Source organism: Crotalus tigris, unplaced genomic scaffold (assembly GCF_016545835.1).
Source record: "Crotalus tigris isolate CLP2741 ecotype Arizona unplaced genomic scaffold, ASM1654583v1 scf7180000024384.25900115:4084858, whole genome shotgun sequence".
NCBI lineage: Eukaryota > Metazoa > Chordata > Lepidosauria > Squamata > Viperidae > Crotalus > Crotalus tigris.
Window position 1 is genome coordinate 1,625,083 of NW_024100554.1, and position 19,694 is coordinate 1,644,776.

Consider the following 19,694-nt stretch of genomic DNA (forward strand, 5'->3'; position numbering starts at 1 on the left):
ACTAGCTCTAATTAATTAATTATAGAATTCAAGTCTGAAGCCTGCCCTCACTAGGCTGAGCACTCTATATATCAGAAGTAATATCTTGAAAGAAACTTGGAAAATCATGGAAAGCCAATGTCAATATCTCAAAAGAAATACACAAATACACTTGGGCAAGTCATCCTGTTCCCAACTGAATAGCTGCATTTGCATTAGCTGAATGGATAAATGACATCACTAGAATGAAATAAGTGCATTATGAGATACAAACATGCAATTTATGTAGATGATTCAATTACATGATCTACAGAGTCCTTGGTGGTCTCTGAGCTTGGTTGTTTTCTTGCAGATATTTAATTATTCTATTAGATAACATCATCAATACAGATGATGTAACCCACCTGGGTCATGAAATGTCGGCAAAAAAACATCCAAGCTCAGAGACCACCAAGGACCTCACAGTTCAACTCTGAGCTATAAATATTTTTTTTTAAAGATATATGATCTACTTCCATAACAAAAGCCAGAGTTCAATACTGTGATGAACAGGTCATCACATTCAGACAAATCTCTTTTAATCATGATGATTTTTGTGTGATCATATACACATTGTCTTTGGGAATGTTTAATTACATCTGCTTTTAATTGGTTTTGCCTGAATCATTTGCTTTTGACTGTATCAGTTAAGACACCGCTATCATGAATAGATTCTTTATCTCATCATAAATTATTATTCTGTTCTGCCCAGATTAAGTGGTCCATTTAGGAAATCAGAACAAATGGCTGGCAGAGTGTAATTTCAACACCTACCCCATTCAATCACAACAGCTCCAGAGTTCAGAAAAGCAATCAAATTTAATTAAATGTACCAATATTTCATCCTTTTACCAGTAAAGAAGCAAAGGTTTCACTACTTCAGACTGAATGCACTTTAAATTATACACGTTCCATTGATCGCCATCCACCAGGTTGAGCTTGAAAAGAACTTCAAAGGTCAGGTAATAATCTCCATTGCTTGCCAGGTATAATTTTTTCATCCGATCAAGCTGTCTTGAATAAAGGAAAATATTAACATAATATATGCACAGATAAACACTGGCTAATAATTCAGAAAAAGACATCCAACTCTAAAGCTGTTTTACATTTTAAATGGAATTCCATAGAGCAGAAGATGGGATGGCTTTTTTCACAAAATAAAGGCCAGGATTTGGAACATTTAGCCATAATAGTCTTCCCATCCTAGTGCTTTCCCAAAAGCTGAGTTGGAATTATCATCAATTACTTCTATCCAGCACAAAAAGGGGAAAGTAGGTCCAATACATTTCAAACTCAGTAGTTTGGGGAATGCTACCTTACTCCTTAGTTACTAAAATATCAAATAAGATGTCTTCTGAGAGAAAACTTGTATGCTTTATAACCAGCTTGATACTTAAGAATATCTTTCATATTTATCTTGCTTTTCTGCTTCTGGGTAGTCCTTGACTTATGATCATAGTTGGGACTAAAAATTCCATTGCTAAGCAAGGCATTAAAGTGAGTCATGCCTGATTTTAGTAGTTTTTTTGCCACAAATATGGAAAACAAATTTGCTGTGGTTATGGGAAATGAATTTGTCAGAAGGAAGATCTGACAAATAAACATAAATCAAAATGAAAATAGCAACTAAGCTTATTCAATATCTTCATCTCCAAAGGTTCATTTTATATTAAAATCTGGAAATACCTTTTCTGCCTTTTAAAAGTGTTCAGGACCTTCAGTCGTTCAATATCTATCCAAAGCCACCAGTATTTTTCTCCCAAAGTTCCTCTGATGAATTTTTTAAATCTTTCAAATTCATGTCTGTTACCAATGTCATACATCTTGTGCCTAGCACACCAAGCAGCTCTGGTTTCAGTGTTCTTTTCTGATTTTTCAGAAATGTCACTCTTCACATCCGTTCCATCAACTGTTCCATCAACCACTCCATCAACAAAAGAAGACTTTTCAAAGACTGACTCTATGGATTTTTCACTACTTGCTAATTCATATATAAACACTCTAGTTGTTTTACTGAAATTGATGTCAGAAGGACTGTCTTCAGGTGGCTGACCAGTGACTACTGCAACGGAGTTTTTTAGTATATATTGAACATAGGCGAAAGAAAACTCATCCAAAGTGTGAAAAGATGCCAGTTCTTGATATTGTATGAAGTCTTCACTCTTTCTCTCCTGAGGGGTAAGATCCCAGTCTTGTCCTAAGTAAGCTCTTAATAACGTGCGTGAAGGAGTATCGGGAAGTGACAAAGAATAACCCTCATCTCTGTGTCTTCTGGCTTCTATCTTCTGAAGAAGTGGGACATCAGTTAAGCTGGGCTTCTTCTTAACTCTGGATTCAAATCCTGCATGAAAACCACAAATCAGTCCTCCAAAGACCACCAACATACTAACATAAACATGAATTCAAGTATATAAAAATTGTCATATTTCACTGTCCAGAAATGGCTTCTTTCCTCAGACCTTTCTATAAATCGGAACCTAACTATGAGTAGCTGAATTAATATTGTTTTACAATAAGAGCAAAGAACTACACCAAGTCACCATAATTTGTTTCCTATCATATATGTCTGACTTTATTTATCAGCCTGAATGTGAAAGAAAAGAATGTCTAGACACTAGAGGTATGCAAAAAAAAAAAAATTTAAAGTGGGGCAGGGGCAATATTTTCTTTTGAACTCAGAAGAAACCATTATATTCCAGAGTTTGGGGCAAACAGTTTCAGGCCAGGCAATTCAGCAGAGTCAAAACCTAGTCAACTTTTGATATAATATTTAGATAAAATAAAGTCTAGACGGGTTCAGTAGACAAGTGTGAGTTGTTTCCACTATTCTCCAAGCAAGTCCCACCAGAACATAATATTTGGTGTTCTTTCTGCCCACAATTTTGTTTATCTATTTTAATTTATACATCAAACTTCTTAACCTCCCATCCCCCTCATACAGGGGCACTTTCCCACTATCTTTCCAACAGTTCCCCACCCACACCCCTCTCAGATGCTGTTGGTGTCACAGCCTGGCATATTCTACCTGCCAACCAGCCAATAAGCCAACCAACCAATGTCTCCAATATTTCCCCTCTGTCTTCCTCCTCTGCCAATATCGTTAAGTTTGCCATCACTTATTCTGGCACACAATTTTGCCTGGAACATAACAGTTCCATTTCATGAACAGGAAAAGGTACTGTTTTGCCCCTGTATGGACCAAAAATACCCAAAGCCTATGTGACATACTATGTTAGTTTGAAGCCAGTGCTTCTGTGTGGATACAAGATCCCATCTTATTTACCTTTGGCTCCTCTTTGTATATTTACCAAAAATCATGCGGCCCATAAACATAAATACTCATAAAAATCTTAAATTTGTAACATTGTATCTTCTCAAGGGAAAAAAGTTTTTTTAATCTCAATTTTAAGCCTCTGCACTTCATTTTTTCAATTCTGTGCTTATATTACAGCTGCAAGATTTTCCCGTCACATTACTATACTGCTCCTGAATAAACACAATGAAAGGACTTGTATGACATATATTCCTTAGGGATTAATTAAAGAACACCATGTAAGGAAAGCCAGGGGATTAATATGGACATGCTCGGTACTCTGTAAGTAAATAAAAGAATGCAAAAATACCATTTCCCTAAATTTTTAGAGCAAGTACAATAAAAAGCAGAGTTTTTCTGCCACGAATTTATAAACCAGTAATAATGAAGCTAGCATTATTGCAGCCACCTAGCATTCCAAATCATACTAATTAAATCTTGTTGCAAAATAGATAAATTTTGGTGGCACCATTTCTTAGCTTTTCAAAATTCAAAACTTTGACTAAGAATGGAAGAAATGTTTTTTCTCCCGGAACTCTCCTGGTTCCAGTCCCAACCTCAACCCTCCTCAAACTTCAAAATGACTGTGGTCAGCACAATTTTAGTTCATTTTTGGTATTTTTTTGCCATTTAAGAATGGGAACAAGTGTCTTCTGAGAAGCCAACCATTGTTCTTGTAACCCATCAACACATCCCAAAATTCCCTCATCCCAATTGTGATCTCAGTAGTGTTTGTTGCTCCATAGGAGAGGATTTAAAGTTGGTAAATTGTCTCTAAAAACATCGTTCCCATTCCCAGTTTTAAGGTGTAATTAATAACAAAAAAAGAGCAAAATCAATTGACTCTGTCTTCTGAGTGACATGCCTGTTGTGATCCTTTGGAGCTCTGCAAGACTAAATTTTGCCTTAATGCCTCAAATTTTGTTCTTTCCTGCTGTAAACGCATCTTGCCCACAAATACTACTTACCTAAGTTACCACTGCAAGTACCAGCATTAACAATGGATGAAGAGCTATACAGTTCTTGAGACTTTATATCTGAAGATAAATGTACAATATAACATTGTTAGGAAAGAATTGGGAGGAAGAGGACAATAGATGGGTAGGAGAAGGAAATGTGTCTATTACAGGGGAGAAAGGCTGGTGACATCGTCCAAAGCTATGTGGTGAGAGGTATTATCAATATGCCGAACATATCCAACTTTACATCTCCATCCCTGGTGATCCAAGTAATACTGTAATTGCCCTATTATGGTACCTGGAGGCTGTAGAGTTTGGATGAGAGATAAGAGGCCTAGTCCCTGGTGAGATGGAGGGGCTGTGGGTTCAAAGGGCCCTGGGATTTGGGGATTTAATCATCCTTAGTTCTGGAAGGGGTTGCACTACTCTAGATAGACCCAGTACATAATTTGGGGTTCTCCTGGACTCACAAATCCTGCTCGAAGCAGATGGCAGTCATGGCTAGGAGACTCTTTGCGTAACTTCATGTTGTGTGCCAATTTCATCCTTTGTGAGACCCTGTGCATAGTCACTCAGGCCCTAGTTATCTCCCAGTTGGATTCCTGCAACACACTCTGCATAGGACTATTCTTGAAGGATATTCATAAGCTACAACTGGTACAGAACACAGCAGTGCAGATAGTTCTGGAGACCGCTTGGATGCAACATATGACACCAGTGAGATGCGAGCTGCACTGGTTGCCACTTTGCTTCCAGGTCCAATTCCAGGTGGTCATTACTTTGGCCCTTTATGGCATGGACCCAGGGTATCTGAGGAACCACCTTGCCCTGTTGGAATTAACCCACCTCACTCATTTCAATGGAAAGGGCCTACTTTGGAGCCCATCAGTCAATTTCAGCTGGTGGGTTCCAGGAGAAGAGCCTTTTCTGCTGTGGCCTCCACATTCCGGAATGTTCTCCCATTAGAGGTGAGATCTGATCCCACACTCCTGACCTTTCAGAAGAGTCTAAACATTTGGCTCTGCTGTTTGGCCTGGGGCCCCAACAGGGTGGTTCACAGGATAGAGAGGATTCTCCTCCCCAGGCTGTCCATTATTTTCTTATTTTAATTTTAAAATTTTTATTCTAAATTTGAATTGTTTTTTGCACTTTTTAATCCTTATTATATTGTAAGCTGTCCAAAGTCACTGTATTAGTGAGATGGGTGGCATAGAAAGTCAATAAATAAAATAAATACATAAATAGATCATTGCTGCAATAAACTATATTTTCCAAACTACTTCCATATTGCTGCCCCCAAATTACATAAAAGTGTCTATAAAGATGAAATCATTAGGACAAGCTCATCTAAAAAAGGCTTTATTTCTTTATATTTATAAAATTACTAATTTTATTTATTCATTTATTTAAAACATTTGTGTAGCCACCCATCTTAAAGACCAACTGTGGATGGCCTACAGCCAACAGAATATATATATATATATATATATATATATATATATATATATATATATATATATATATATATATACACATACACACACACACACATCAATCAATATTTGTTTTCTAAGGTTTTCGTGGGTGTTTGTATATAGGTCTTTGGTTATTTGGGTTTTCTCCCGCGTAAAATTGGAAGTGTCTTGGCAACGTTTCGACGAAGTCCCATTTGTCATCTTCAGGCTGGTGTTTTTAGCTTCATGCTTCGAGGAGCACGTGCTCCTTTTGAATCCCTCTGCAACTCAGACTAACCTGAGCACAACCAAACAGAACACTCCCCCAGCCAATCAGAGCACAGCCAACCCCCCAGCCAATCAGAGCACAGCCAACCCCCCAGCCAATCAGAGCACAGCCAAGCCCCTAACCAATCAGAACACACCTCCACCCAATCAGAACACAGCCAAGCTCCCACCCAATCAGTTCATACCTCCACTGGCAGTTAAAAGGAAGAAACAGCCAAGACCACACACTGCTGCTCGAGGCACGAAGCTGAAAGCACCAGCCTGAAGATGACGAATGGGACTTCGTCGAAACGTCGCCAAGACACTTCCAATTTTACGTGGGAGAAAACCCGAACAACCAAAGACCTACATATATATATATATATATATATATATATATATATATATATATATATATATATATATATATATATATATACAAACCACGATAAAACTAAAAAACAGAAAACCTGATGCTACATCTCACTTCTCTGATGCTATCTGCATTCTCATCTCACCCTGTCCTCATTCTATCTCTAATTGCATGTTTCCATGGAGGTTTCTCAATTAGTATCAGTAAGGTATGCACAACATACCTTATAAACAATTACTACATTATGGCCTTCTTCCTAGATTAAGGTTCTCCATTAAGGCTCCACAGAAATAATAGTAGTTGTGGTTAAGGAGAATTTATCTTACTTGTCCCTAAAAATTCATGAAAGACGATCAACAAATTTTTGCAAAGTGGTGAAAAGGACAAAGAGAATAGGTTGAAGGACTCAGAAGAAAAATGTCAGTTTTTATAAAAAGATGAAATAGAACAAGTTGGAAAAAATAACACTGATAGACTGGTTGATTGGTTTAATTTGTAAGGCTACCCAATTGTTCATCCATCCATGTCTACCACCCTCACATATAATTTCCAATGGTTAATATTACCTTCACATATAGACATTGACTTTGGAGAATCAGTTAAAAAACGAACATGAGAAGATGTCACAGGACGGGTAATGGAATCAGTAGTGATCATGTTCTGACTTTGCTTGGCTAGAGTAAACCAATCCTGGGTTTGAGTAACAGTAGCCTATTGAATAAAACATTTGGTGGTTTATTTATAAATTAAGTGGAGAAGACAAGTGGCAGATTTGAAAGGAGAAATGTTGGATACAAAAATACAAAGGAATATGTGACATAAGGTAAGGAAATCATTTAAGCACACTATATCCCAATCAAGTCAAATAAACATAAATACAGTAAATAGTTACCAATTAATACTATTTATGCCATGGTTTCTATCAGGCAAAAACTGAAAAATCTGCTGCTCATTATTAATAAAAATGTTTTAATTAGTTTTATTATTTTTTATCTCACTTATGCACACAATAAGCTGATATTCAACCCAAAAGCCTTACTGTAGTCAGAATGAAAGCTGATAGTTTTTTTTCCCCTTCCAGGGCTATCTGATCTAATTGGAAAAGATCCCTGTTGTGTAGTTATTGAAATGTCCAGGATCCAAGCAAAAGAAAAAAGAGCAACTGTGTTTCATAACAATGTAAAAACCAGTTGACTTTGGAATTATTGCAGGAATGAACTTTTTTTTTATTGAAGAACACAGTCCCTTGTGGATGCTCTCTTGGGGACTCTATTCCATGGCTGGAGAACCTACAGTTGTTAGTGGATGGGACAAAAGGGGCAGGGCTACAGTTGTGCTGATCCATCACATTCTTTGTGCTCTCCTTTCTCACTTTTTCATATGTTCCTTTTTTCTCCCCCTCTTCTTCTAGATATGTTAAAGTTAGAAAAGAGATTCAGTTTTCACAATAACAGTTGGCACAGCAAGGGATTTCTCAGAGCCCCAAGTGGTAAAAGAGGAAGTAAAGAAGAAGCAGAAGGAGACAGCTAGGGAAAAGAAGGTTGTCCTTTGATCTCCAACTGCCTCCCTTATAATACCCTCCTGGCGTGAGAATTTAACAAGATCTTTTTTCAAAGTTTGTCATGTAGACGTTGAGGGAGGCAGGCTTCTGAACACTTGTAGTTCCTCTAAGTCAGGGGTCTCAAACTCAATTTCATTGAGGGCCACATCAGCATTGCAGTTGCCCTTCAGGGGGCGGGATGTGTGGCCAAGGTGGGTGCGGCCTACTGTGTGGGCGTGGAGGGAGTGGGTGTGTCCTACTGGGTGGGCATGGCCAGATCTACATTGTTCACGTCAATGGTGCCTGGGGGCCTGGACAGGAGTGGGACAGATCTGAGGGTCTCTGGCAGAAGGGGGTGGGATCAGGGAAAGTGCCATGGCATAGTCCACTGGAGGAGCCTCACTGTTCCTTTCAGGCTACGTGGTAGCTGGATGATGGTGTGGGCCGCCCAGAGCCCTGGACAGCAGAGGTCAAATGCCCAGCCTGGCCCTCGAGCACCCGTGGCACCAAGCTCAGCCCCACTTTCCCAAAGGAGTGTCCAGCTGCACTTACCTCCTCAAGGCTGCTGCTGCTGTGCTTGCTCTCCTTAGCCAGGTTGTTCATGATGGGTACCAGGGCAAAGTCAGAGGGAGACTGAATGTGTTTCAGCATAGATGGCCACCACAAAATTGTACATTGGCTCCCGGCCGGCCAGCCAGCCTGGGCAGGGCCAGGGTAGTGGGGGCCGTTCCCTCACTGTTTCCAGGATGGCTTTGCGGGCCGCATCCAGTCCCCAGGCCTTGTGTTTGACATGTCTCCTCTAAGTTTTCTACTTTAGTAGTGTGCTAGACTGAGGAAACCTTAATTCAAAACTCTATTCAGCTAGGAAATCCTCAGGTAAGGATAGGCCAGTCATTCTCTCTCATCTTAACATATTTCTTTAGGATGATAACATGAATAAAATAAATGGAAGGCATCAACTAGTGAGAAAATGGGAATATTAAGAAGGATACATTTATATTCCATGCCCCTCTACATTTCATTTTTTATTTTAAAAAATAATATCTTATTTACTGCTCTGCAATCTGAGACATACATTAAAACATACACAACAATGAAAATGTATGCTTAAAAATGACATAAAATCAAGTCAGCCAAATCCAAGAAGGTGGCACCAGTCCACTATAAGAAATTTATAGGCTAATGCTACAGACAGAACTTTTGCTGCTGCCCTTGGAACATGATGATCCTTGGAACATCCAAACATACTGATCTCCTCATATGATGAGGGAAATTAAAGTTCCTAATAATTTGGGGTTATAAATTCCGATAACGAATGTGGATGAAAGTGGGCATTTTAGTAAGATGTGAGATATAGATTCAACCACTTTGTTGGAACATATGATTTTCATATGGGAGACTGTAATATCTTCTAGTTGTCATCCTGATGGGTAACACATCGACTTGAACCAGAGGGAAATAAACCTCCCACTTTTACTTTATTCTACACAGGATACTCTTATTTATAACACTCAGTGTATTTTACCTGGCCAAGAGAAACGTAGAACCTTTTCATAATCAAGTCATCTTCATTTTCCTCAGGGCTTTCTATGGAGGGTGGACTTTTTGAGAACCAAGGATAATAGGTTTTGTCTATAACAAAACTGATCCCAGTTTTGCTCCATTCCACCTGTGAAATAAGTTTAGCTAATCTACAGGGAAGTGACAAATAGCATAAAGTAATTTAAGGTTACCCAGATAATATTAACATCAACAAAACTACTGCTCTGTTAAAAAAACCAAAACCTCAAAGACATTGTCTTAATTCATTATGTCTATAATTTAATGCTATTCAGAGTTTAAATGTTTTGAAGGGTATCAGCAGACTTCAGATTAGGTTCATCTGGAAATCTGTCAAGAAAGTCACTCCTGTGTTTAGGAACTAGCAGTAGAAACTTCAAGAGTCTTTCTTCCAGCTTTTTCAGGTTAATGGACTCTTTGCCATTCTTTTTCAAGCCTTGTCAATTGTAATGCACTTGTTCAAGAGTTACACTATTTCTTTCTCTCTCTGCCCTGAGCTGCATTGGATCCTCATCAGCTTCAGCCCTTACAGCTAGTCAGTACTACTATGGTGGAGCCTGAAGACATTACGTTTAATTGATCCAGATTCGCAAAGAAGCTACAGTCTTAGTTCTTCTGACCCAGACATGTCAAACCTGGGTCAAACCTGCAACATCATGTGACATCGCACGATGTATCAGAACTTTTTCCCCATTGCCGGCAATGGAGTGGGTGTGGTTTTGTCGTGACACGTCCGGCCCGCAGGACAGCAGTTTGGCACCCCTGTTCTGATCCTCACATGGTCTCACAGCTGAATCACTCATTTTTAAAAAATGAGATCCTCAACTCATATAGACTTATTTCACAGCTGCAGAACACCGCTGGTTCATATTAAATGGTGCTTCACTTAAGGACACCTAGATCCGCCTCGCAGTTATAGCTATTGAGCCAGATTCTGTACCTATTCTGTACCTATGCATTTGTTTTTTCCTGCCTAAGTGCTTTTCTCACCACTGAACTGCATCTTGTTGTATGGGCGGGGGGAGGGGGGAAGGACACAAAGATGCCAATAATATTTTTCCTGTAACAAAAGGATTATATTATGTCTTCCTTAAATGCTGCCAATACTTCCATTTTTAAGAATAGCAGATATATTAATATACTTACCAAATGAGGTAAAAATGTGGTAAAATGAGATATAATGCAAGAAATGCTTAAATTAATCGCAGTAATACTTAAATATAGACCATGACTTTTTAGTCACACATGATTGCTTGTAAAAGTGACGTAGTGAGAAGCTATAAAAATAATGTTAGTTTCATTGCTATTATTCTCATAAGCCATTAAAATTATATATGTTTGGCTAAAAAAATCCAATTTTTGTTGCTGTTTTTGAGAGAAACTTGCAGCTTTAAAACTTAGATTCTAATTAGAAGTCAAAATACCTGTATTCAAAGTAGCAATCACTCTCTAAAAATGCTGGAAATCTTTTCTTTTTAATCCATTCAATAGCTTGTTCTCGGTTCAGACTCTAACAAAAGAAAATATGTTCTTTAAGTTTTATTTCCTGTATTATTAACAAACAGGATGGTATAATCCAATAATTTCCAAACTCTTTATAGGAGCTCAGTGGATCGTAGAAACATACACACAAGATATTTCATTACTCAACTAGGTAACATCATTAATGCTACTTCCAGGGCTTTTTTTCTCATAGAACGCCCAGAACGGAGCTCCGGCACCTTTTTTGTCATACAACAAGGCGGGTTGTATGATGTGTGTGAGTTCCGGCACCTTTTTTTTTTTTTTTTAGAAAAAAGCACTGGCTACTTCTATCAAGCTGTGCAGTTAATTGAAGATTTGTATCTGACACTGTTGGGCAGACCATGCTCCAGGAGGCATTCATGCAGAAAAAAATACTTGTTGTTTGGCTGAGGCTTGCCTAAATGCAATTTTATCCTATTTGCATGCTGTCTGAAGCGTTTGATGCCCATATGTGTACGTATAAAAGAGAATACTTATAGCTCAGGGGTGCTTGGTGCTCTCAAGCTTGGTTGTTTTTTTGCTGACGTTTCCCAACTAAGGAAAATCATCAGTGTAACATTATCAGTAACACTGATGATGTTATCTAGTCGGGTAATGAAATGTCTGCAAGAAAATATCCAAGGTCAGAGAGCATCAAGAATCCCACAGTAAGAAAGATTGTTTGTCAGGATTCATTCCCTGAGCAAAACAATGCTCCCTAAGCAAACGATGGAATCTGAAAAAAGACCTGTTTCTTAGAATTCATTTTTATGGAATTGTACTGGAATGATATCCTCTGGCATCCTGGGACATAAACATTCTGATCCTGCCATAAAATGCATTTTGATAGAGTAGCATAAAATTGTTTCTGTCTTGCTAGAAGTTGTCTTTCCTCTTGTGGCTTACTGATAATGATTTCTGGAAAGGCTGAACATGGCTTCTTTACTTTAGCCAGTATTTCTGGATGTAATCAAATACATTTGTACTTATTTATGCTCAAAACAAATTCCATGCTTTTGTCTCCATATCCATGAGAAAATAAGACATGCCAAAATCATATTTCTCATATTAGTGGAAACAGCTTCCAAGATATCTTGTCACTTTTATAAAGGAAAGTTATATTGACTCCTATATTGTATTCATTATTCTTCATTTAGGATTGCACTATGAATATTTTTGTTGTTATAGTTCAATATTCCCAAACCTGGCGTTATTAAATGTTTTGCAATTACAGTTTTCAGGAGTTCTAGCAATGATTTGACTAGATTAGCCGAAAATGCTGAGAACTGCAGATCCAAGACATCAGGAGCTAAGAAAGGCAGTGATAATTGTTTAGCTCAGTATTGCTCAACATTGGTGTCTTTCAGTCTCTAAGTATGGATTTCAGCTAGCAGAATTCCCCAGCCAGTAGGCAGGCTGCAGAATTCTGGGTTTGAAGTCCACACTTCTTAAAGCCGCCAAGTTGAGAAACACTGGTTTAGATAGTGAAAATCATGCACATGTGAAATTTGAATGGAAGGAAGGAAAGTCCTAATAAATAGAATTATTTTTTTACTTCCATGCTTGTACAAAGCCCACACGCACACACCCACACACATATACTCTTTTGTCAATGATGTGCAAAAAATTTAGTTTCAATTTTCAATCTTCACATCATCCCATTTTTAATTTGAAATGGCCCATGTCACAAATACATATTGGGTTCCCTAAATATTCTAAAGATAATTCAAGCTAGAATTCCAAATGGTTGAATTTAACTTTTTGCACAGGACTTATTAATGGCTCTTTTCACATGAGTGCAGTTTCCAAGGATTGCATGGTCCTTAAAAACATATGGAATATACAGTTAGACATATATAGAACCAGACAATGTCACATATACGACAACAATATAGTGCAAATTACACAAAATATGTAATCTGCATCAAGGATATCACAATGCATGACATCATCAAGGCTTATAATCAGATGTTATTGGCAAACATATAAACTCAGACTTTTAGATTTACTCACAGAAGTCAGGGTGGGAACGGGAGTGGATCCCTACTCACTGACATTCCATACAACTTTCTTCCCAGGATGGCTATAAATGTGGATTAAGTTTTAATTACTCCTTTTGAAGGAGCTATACTTCTAGGAAAGTCAATACTCTTGAAACCTAGCAACTTTTTAAACACCTGGTATAATCAGAAAAATCATTGCAAGATCAAAAGTTTTTAACATCAATCTGATTAATTAAATATGGAACCCCAATTAATACAGCAAGATTTCAGAGTTGGTTGTATATCATATTTCCATGACTGCTTCTTAAAGGCAGAATAATAACTCCAATTTATTCTTACCATGGTTGAATAGTTTGGATTAAAACTGAAGGCTGAGGAAGGGGGAGTGCTAATATCTTTAGAAAAAGAGGTTTGTATCTTTGTCTGCCTTGTAACATCATAAATTGGATTTCGAGGTTTCTGTTCCCGAAGCATTTGTTTTAGCTGGTTTTCCATGCACTGTGGGACATCACTAGCAACTTCAAAAATTCCAAAATCAGAATTAAATTGAATTGGTTCTGCAAATGTCTGTTAAACATGAAAAGTGAAAGATTAGGATTCAGAAATAGCACAACACTGAAGAGATATAATCTAATCATGCATTTTATAAATAAACTGATGGCCTGCTTGTATTCCTCTTAAACTATCTGATAGTTTAATTTTAGAGGGTTTCCCCCTCTTAACTATATTTTTATAGCCCTGGGCTTTGTTTTTCTAACTTTCTGGAACAGTGATTTCTGCCTATAAAAAATTAACATATTCATTATTAATGCCATTCAGTAGAGGAACAGAGAAATTAATGCATGTTCACAGTTATTACGCTCATTCAAGCTCCTACCACTTAACCTATTCTGTAGTAATTGAAGTATTTTTTTCATAAAAAAGGGAAAATACAACTGCAACCTTTTAGCATTCCTGGAGCTTACAGAAAATGTGCCTATAAGTACACTTTAAAAACTGTTGAACCTTCCCCAAATGGTAGAATTTACCACTATTTTCTGAGCATTCAGGGCTAACTGACAACATTGTGCTGCTGTCTGATGAGAGAAAAAAGCTCATAGATTCATCTTGGCAGAAAAAATAAAACAGTGATAAGAAGTAACTATCAATTTCCTGCCTTTTCCTGACTGCTTAAGTTAGCTGCCTGAAGTAGCTCTTTCTTTGTTGAATTGGCCTTGAGATAACAAAGTTATTATTCATAAATTTGTGATTGCTAACATTTCTTGGGGAAAAAATATGCAATGCACTAATGTCAAGCCAAAGTTTCTGTTTTTATTTAAATTGGAGGGAATACAAATTAAAATAACAAAAAGAATAAACTTTTAATTCCAAATCATTGAAGATATGCTAGTTTATGTGAATATGTGAACAAAGCATGTAAATTCTACAATCTGGAACTATTTTAACAGATGCTAGATAATTTTAGTTATGTGTTATTTATATAGAAAACTAACCAAGGATAACATTAATTAATCACTTGTATCTATTTTTAATTTCAGCTCTGGCAATGAAGCCCAAAGACCCATTTTCCAAAATGCATTCCAATTAATTAAATCGAAAACATCTGGATCTTCTAATGTAATAAAACAGATGCCAATAACAATGTTTTAAATATAAACTGTATTGTCATCTTGGATGCTTGACTACCAATCAATTATAATGTATATAAAGGGATGGAATGAAAAAACTAATAGCCTTCGCCAATAAGCCTAGGCCAAACTACTAAGTTAACCAAAGGCATATGTTTCAATCCAACAAGTGACTTCACTTTTCTGAATCCGATCCTACTTAGGCAAGGAAGCTCGGAGCATGGGAGGTGTCATATTTGACATCTCAGAGCTCTGAACATATGTTGATCAATTGAATCCAATTCTTCCCCTTCAGTACAGCTGATGCAAACTGCAATCACCTGCAATCAACATAGCAAGATGGAGGGAAATATTTGTTGGTAAAACCTACTCCTTATTTAAAAAAAAAACCATGTGGTACCTCATGCATGTGCATAAAATAAGCAATATATTATAAATGTACATACAATAAACATGAGTTACCAACTATTTTCTGATTTAGTCAGATATGATCCCACCACATATTTGGTAGAACATATATTGAAAGGTCTGCAACATGTGCTGTGATTAGGATTCATTCAGGTTCATTCCTGTGCTCCACTTTTAGATAATAAGATTGTTAAGAGGCAGAAGCAACGTTGCAAAAAGACCAAATTACTGAGGTGCAGTAAAAAAATTAGGGTACAATATTTGAGCAATGACTCCACTATCTCTAATCTATATATGAGGAGTCAAACTACATTTAATCAAATAGTGATGATACAAAAACATTTTAAACATGCTTGGAGGTATGCTAAGATCATTCCCACAATTTGAGTCCCTACAATTGCTTTGACACCAAGGCCAACTAAATGCAGCTAATAATCATGGATTGAGGAAGTGATAGTCTTGGGTATCTGAAGGACACTAAACTGAAAAGCATACTATGGTATTATTTCATATTACTTGTCTATTTACCTATTCATTCATTTAGTTCTATGCTGCTCTTCTTCTTGAGAGAGATCAGAGAGGTACACAAAAGGACAAAACCATCAAGAACTGGATCAACAATTCTGTTTTCTATAACAGCTAGAAAATGAACAGGTAGGCATTCCGTTCTTCTTTAAGACAGCATGGTGGCCAGTTTTATATATATATATATATTGTGTGTGTGTAGTAGACTATTGTATTATAGAATCAGTGTGCTGTCCCTGAAAAGGTCTACTCTGTGCTATTTACACTGTGATCTGATCCAACCACAAAATATTTTATATTAGGTATGTTCTGTCTCCCATCAGTTTCTTTCCATATTGTGCCTGGACTAATCTGCATTGAGTTTTAAAGAAGTATATAATGAAAACATTTTATTGCTAATTATATGTATATATTAAATACATATTTACAATTTCAGATGTACATAGATATATACTATAAATCTAATTAAAATTCACATTTCGAAAATGAATGGAGGATATATTAAAATGGAAATGATAACTTCTGAGCTGAGAAATCTGAATGGTTCCAATCAGCACATTAGCCAAAGATATATGAATTTGGTCAGTTTTTACTGGAGTTCTCAAAAATAAAATTCAAGTGTCGTCATTTGATATAATTCATAACAAAGAAGTATTTAAGGGCTACTTCTGTAGCTTAGTAGTAGACCATCCATTGGTTGGCTGCATAAAACAAAAGTGCCAGTTTGCACGATGATTTCCAACATTGCAATACATCAGAAACATTTCTTTTTCTGAAAGATTTTCTTGCAGTAGGGTGAACAATTAATAGTATGAAATATTTTTACTTTAACCTTTTGCCTATAAACCAATTATTATGCCTGGATTCTGTTTCCAGGTATCAGTCACATAAACATAACAAAGTTAAAGAACCAAACTGTAATAAGTTTTCACTGGCGTTATCCTAAATAATTTCTATGATGAGCTTCAGCAAAATAAAACTGGACGTATTAGACATTCCATATCAAAGTTGAATAGGGCAAACTTTCCTGAGAAAATCTAGTGATGATTAGGTCAAGAATTCTCAGCAGATATTCTTAAAAGAGCAACAGTTAGTTTTGGCTTTTCCATTCATTGCAGCACTGTTGTCTTAACTAACACATTTGTTTCCAGCATGATAATTACTATACAACATTTTTCTGAGGGAGTTTCCTGTAAGGCTTCCACTGTATGTACTGATACTTTGGGAACATGGTTTAGGATCTACGATGATGGGCAGGCAAGCAAGAGGGGCTTGGTAAGTAGGCCAGAATATATTGTATGACATATATTGTATATATAAGTATATATTGTAACAATCAATTCAACCAATTTTATTGGGGTAACTATAATGAATACGTGTTTCAGCAAAATATATCATACTTACTGGGAGACTCAAAAATTCATTGAAGAAATCTACAAGTATGTTGTCAGTGGCTAAATACTCTTCCTGTAAGAACAGAGAAAGACAAAAACATGTGATATGATGTAATGTGTTGGAATAAGAACAGTTCTTCTTATTCTAGAAGTAATTAAGAGTTTCCAGCATTCCTGCAGAATCAGATTCTGGTTCATGTCAGGTCAGATTATGGTCCACCTAGATGAGCATTGCCAGACTAATTAATAATATTCAGCTAAACTGGTAGATTCTTCAGCTGACTGGAGCCCTAAGCCAAGGCCTTCTCTATCGTTTGTTGCCTGACCTTTTACAAATAACCATCCCTAACTAATGGTACTTTCCCAATGGAGAAGCAGAAGAATCGTTCTCAAGCCAGCCTAATTCCAGTGCAAGTAAATCATTACTCTTCCCGTTAAGGATATTGGAATCTTTATCATAGGAAGATTATATTCCATTATATTACATCCAGCTGTGCCCCCAGGTTGAGTACGTTGGCTGGGGAATAAAGGGAGCTGAACATCAAAACATCTGGAGTGGTAATATATTTGGATTCATCTCCTGTATTGGCAGCTTCAGCTACATTTCCCTTAAGTTTTATGTTTTGGGATACATTGGTTTTGTAACTTTATGAACTTTACCTGTTCAGCTTTCCATTTCCAATTTGGTTACCAACTTAAGGATATTTAAGATGAGACTTAGGTACAACAGCCATCCTTCCTCAACATGACTCTGACATCTCCAATGTAAATTAAGTCCTTTTGCATTAGGTAGTGATTTGGAAGAGGACAAATCTTAGCAAACCTCTAAAATTAATGGGGAGTGAGCAGTAGCACCTTTCAAATGAATTAGAAGCCTCCTGTTGGCAGTGCACTTAGTCTTAGTATTTCGAAGACTTTGCGTGAAAAATGTTATTAAAAACAGGTTATTGTCTCCTGCAGCATATTTCACATTTCATCAGTCATAGGGCTGATGACAACACTGTAAATGACAGGATATGACAAATAAAGAAGAATGTTAATGGCTTTACTGGCCCAAGTAGTCCATAGAAAACAAAACCTCTATTAGTTAGGGAATTCAAAGCTGGAGAAAATATGCAGACATCTATGTGTTATTTGCCCATGTTACTGAAAATACCAATTGTGAACCTTTTCAATTTTATGACATTGTTCATATAGCTGTCAAAATTGTGTGGGTGTGTATGTGCTTTTGAGTCAAAACTGACTCCTGGCAAGTGCCTGGAAAAATCCCTGGTTTTCTTGGCAAGATTTTTTTCAGAAGTGGTTTGTAATTTTATTTTTAATCTTTTAAAAACCTTTACAATTTTATTTTAGTATTCTAATATTTAATCTACTTTTATGATTCCCTTTGTAATAGTACTAGCTTCAGAATAATGTAAATTCTAGGTAAGCAAATCTCAGAATAAATCTCAAGGCAGAAAAAAGTCCACATTTCATATTTAACACAATGAATTGGCAGCCAAATGTTTATTCTTAAAATGTTAAATTTTATGAAAATTATTATTGAATAATAATTGAATATTCAACATTCACTGAATAACGAATATTGTTAAAAATGTATGTACTGTATTTGATAAGGATACAAATCTGAGCTTCAGAAAAACAGATAACCAATAGATGGCAGTATAAAGAAACAGAAATTATAAACCAGTTACTGCCATCTAGTGAATATTTGGATTTTTGCAACAGAAGATCCTCCCCAGCTTTACTGAATATACAACACGTTCATATTGGTGCTATGCATATGTGTTGTTGTAGTGTCAACAGCAATTTTGGTGAGATATTATCAGGAATAACAATGCAGGAAAAATACCTTTCCCATGATAAGAGCCAGCCATGAATCTCTTTCCCATTAAAGAAAGAAATCCTGTTCATGCTTTTCCTATTTTCTGTATGGTTCTTAGATGGAAATGTTCAGACAGTAGTAGCATTGTGAATATGTGAGGAGAGAGAAATCTGTATAAAGATGGCCCCCGTTAGCAATTATACATGTAGAGGAGTCAGTGCAATCAAGGGCAGCTGGTTTTTATTGCTTGCCCCACCTCAAGGTTCTTTAGTTTTCCTCTACAAGGCAAAAACTCATATACTCTACATACATGCATCTAAAGTAAGACATTTGCACAGCCTAAGCATTGATTCCACTCCACAGTTTTTGATTTAGAAAATATATTTCTTGCTTATAAGTAATTTTCCACTAGGCAGTATTTCTCAATCTTGGCAACTGTAGGATGTGTGGACTTCAATTCCCAGAATTCTTCAGCCAGCATGATGGAGAGACATATTTAACCAGCCTGTGAGACATATTTCATAGTCAACTCTACTGGTTTTAAATCTTTGGAAACCCTAATTTGTTTTCAGTGCTAGCTGTGGAAATATCAGCTTCTGTTTCATTAATGTCCAGTTAACAAAAAGATACATAATCATGTAGTCCTTTGGACATATAATAGTCTTTGACTCACAACCGTTCATTTAGTGGCTGTTTGAAGTTACAAGGGCACTGAAAAGAGTGACTTATGACCTTTTTTCACACTTATGACCTTTGCATATTGCCATAGTCACATGATCAAAACTCAGACATTTGGCAACTGGCATGTATTTATAATGGTTGCAATGTCCCAGGGTCATATGATCACTTTTTGTAACCTCCTGAAAGTGAAGTCAATAGGGAACCAGATTCACTTAAAACCATGTTACTAACTTAACAACTGCA

At 36.7% G+C, this 19,694-nt stretch overlaps 1 protein-coding gene across 3 annotated transcripts in view; it reads right to left on the reverse strand.

The window, feature by feature from the left end:
• The window catches only part of RGS22 (regulator of G protein signaling 22), an 86,595-nt gene that overhangs the window by 59,933 nt on the left and 6,968 nt on the right, over positions 1-19,694 (reverse strand). For 2 of the 3 annotated variants that reach the window (XM_039328912.1, XM_039328911.1), the window contains exons 3-10: positions 16,956-17,018; positions 13,330-13,557; positions 10,909-10,994; positions 9,450-9,615; positions 6,951-7,095; positions 4,300-4,368; positions 1,705-2,359; positions 871-1,032 (exon numbers count right to left, since the gene is read on the reverse strand). In XM_039328912.1, coding sequence (XP_039184846.1) covers positions 871-1,032; positions 1,705-2,359; positions 4,300-4,368; positions 6,951-7,095; positions 9,450-9,615; positions 10,909-10,994; positions 13,330-13,557; positions 16,956-17,018 — 1,574 coding nt within the window. Of the gene's footprint in view, positions 1-870; positions 1,033-1,704; positions 2,360-4,299; positions 4,369-6,950; positions 7,096-9,449; positions 9,616-10,908; positions 10,995-13,329; positions 13,558-16,955; positions 17,019-19,694 lie in introns of those variants that run through there. The other variant, XM_039328913.1, reaches the window with a different exon arrangement.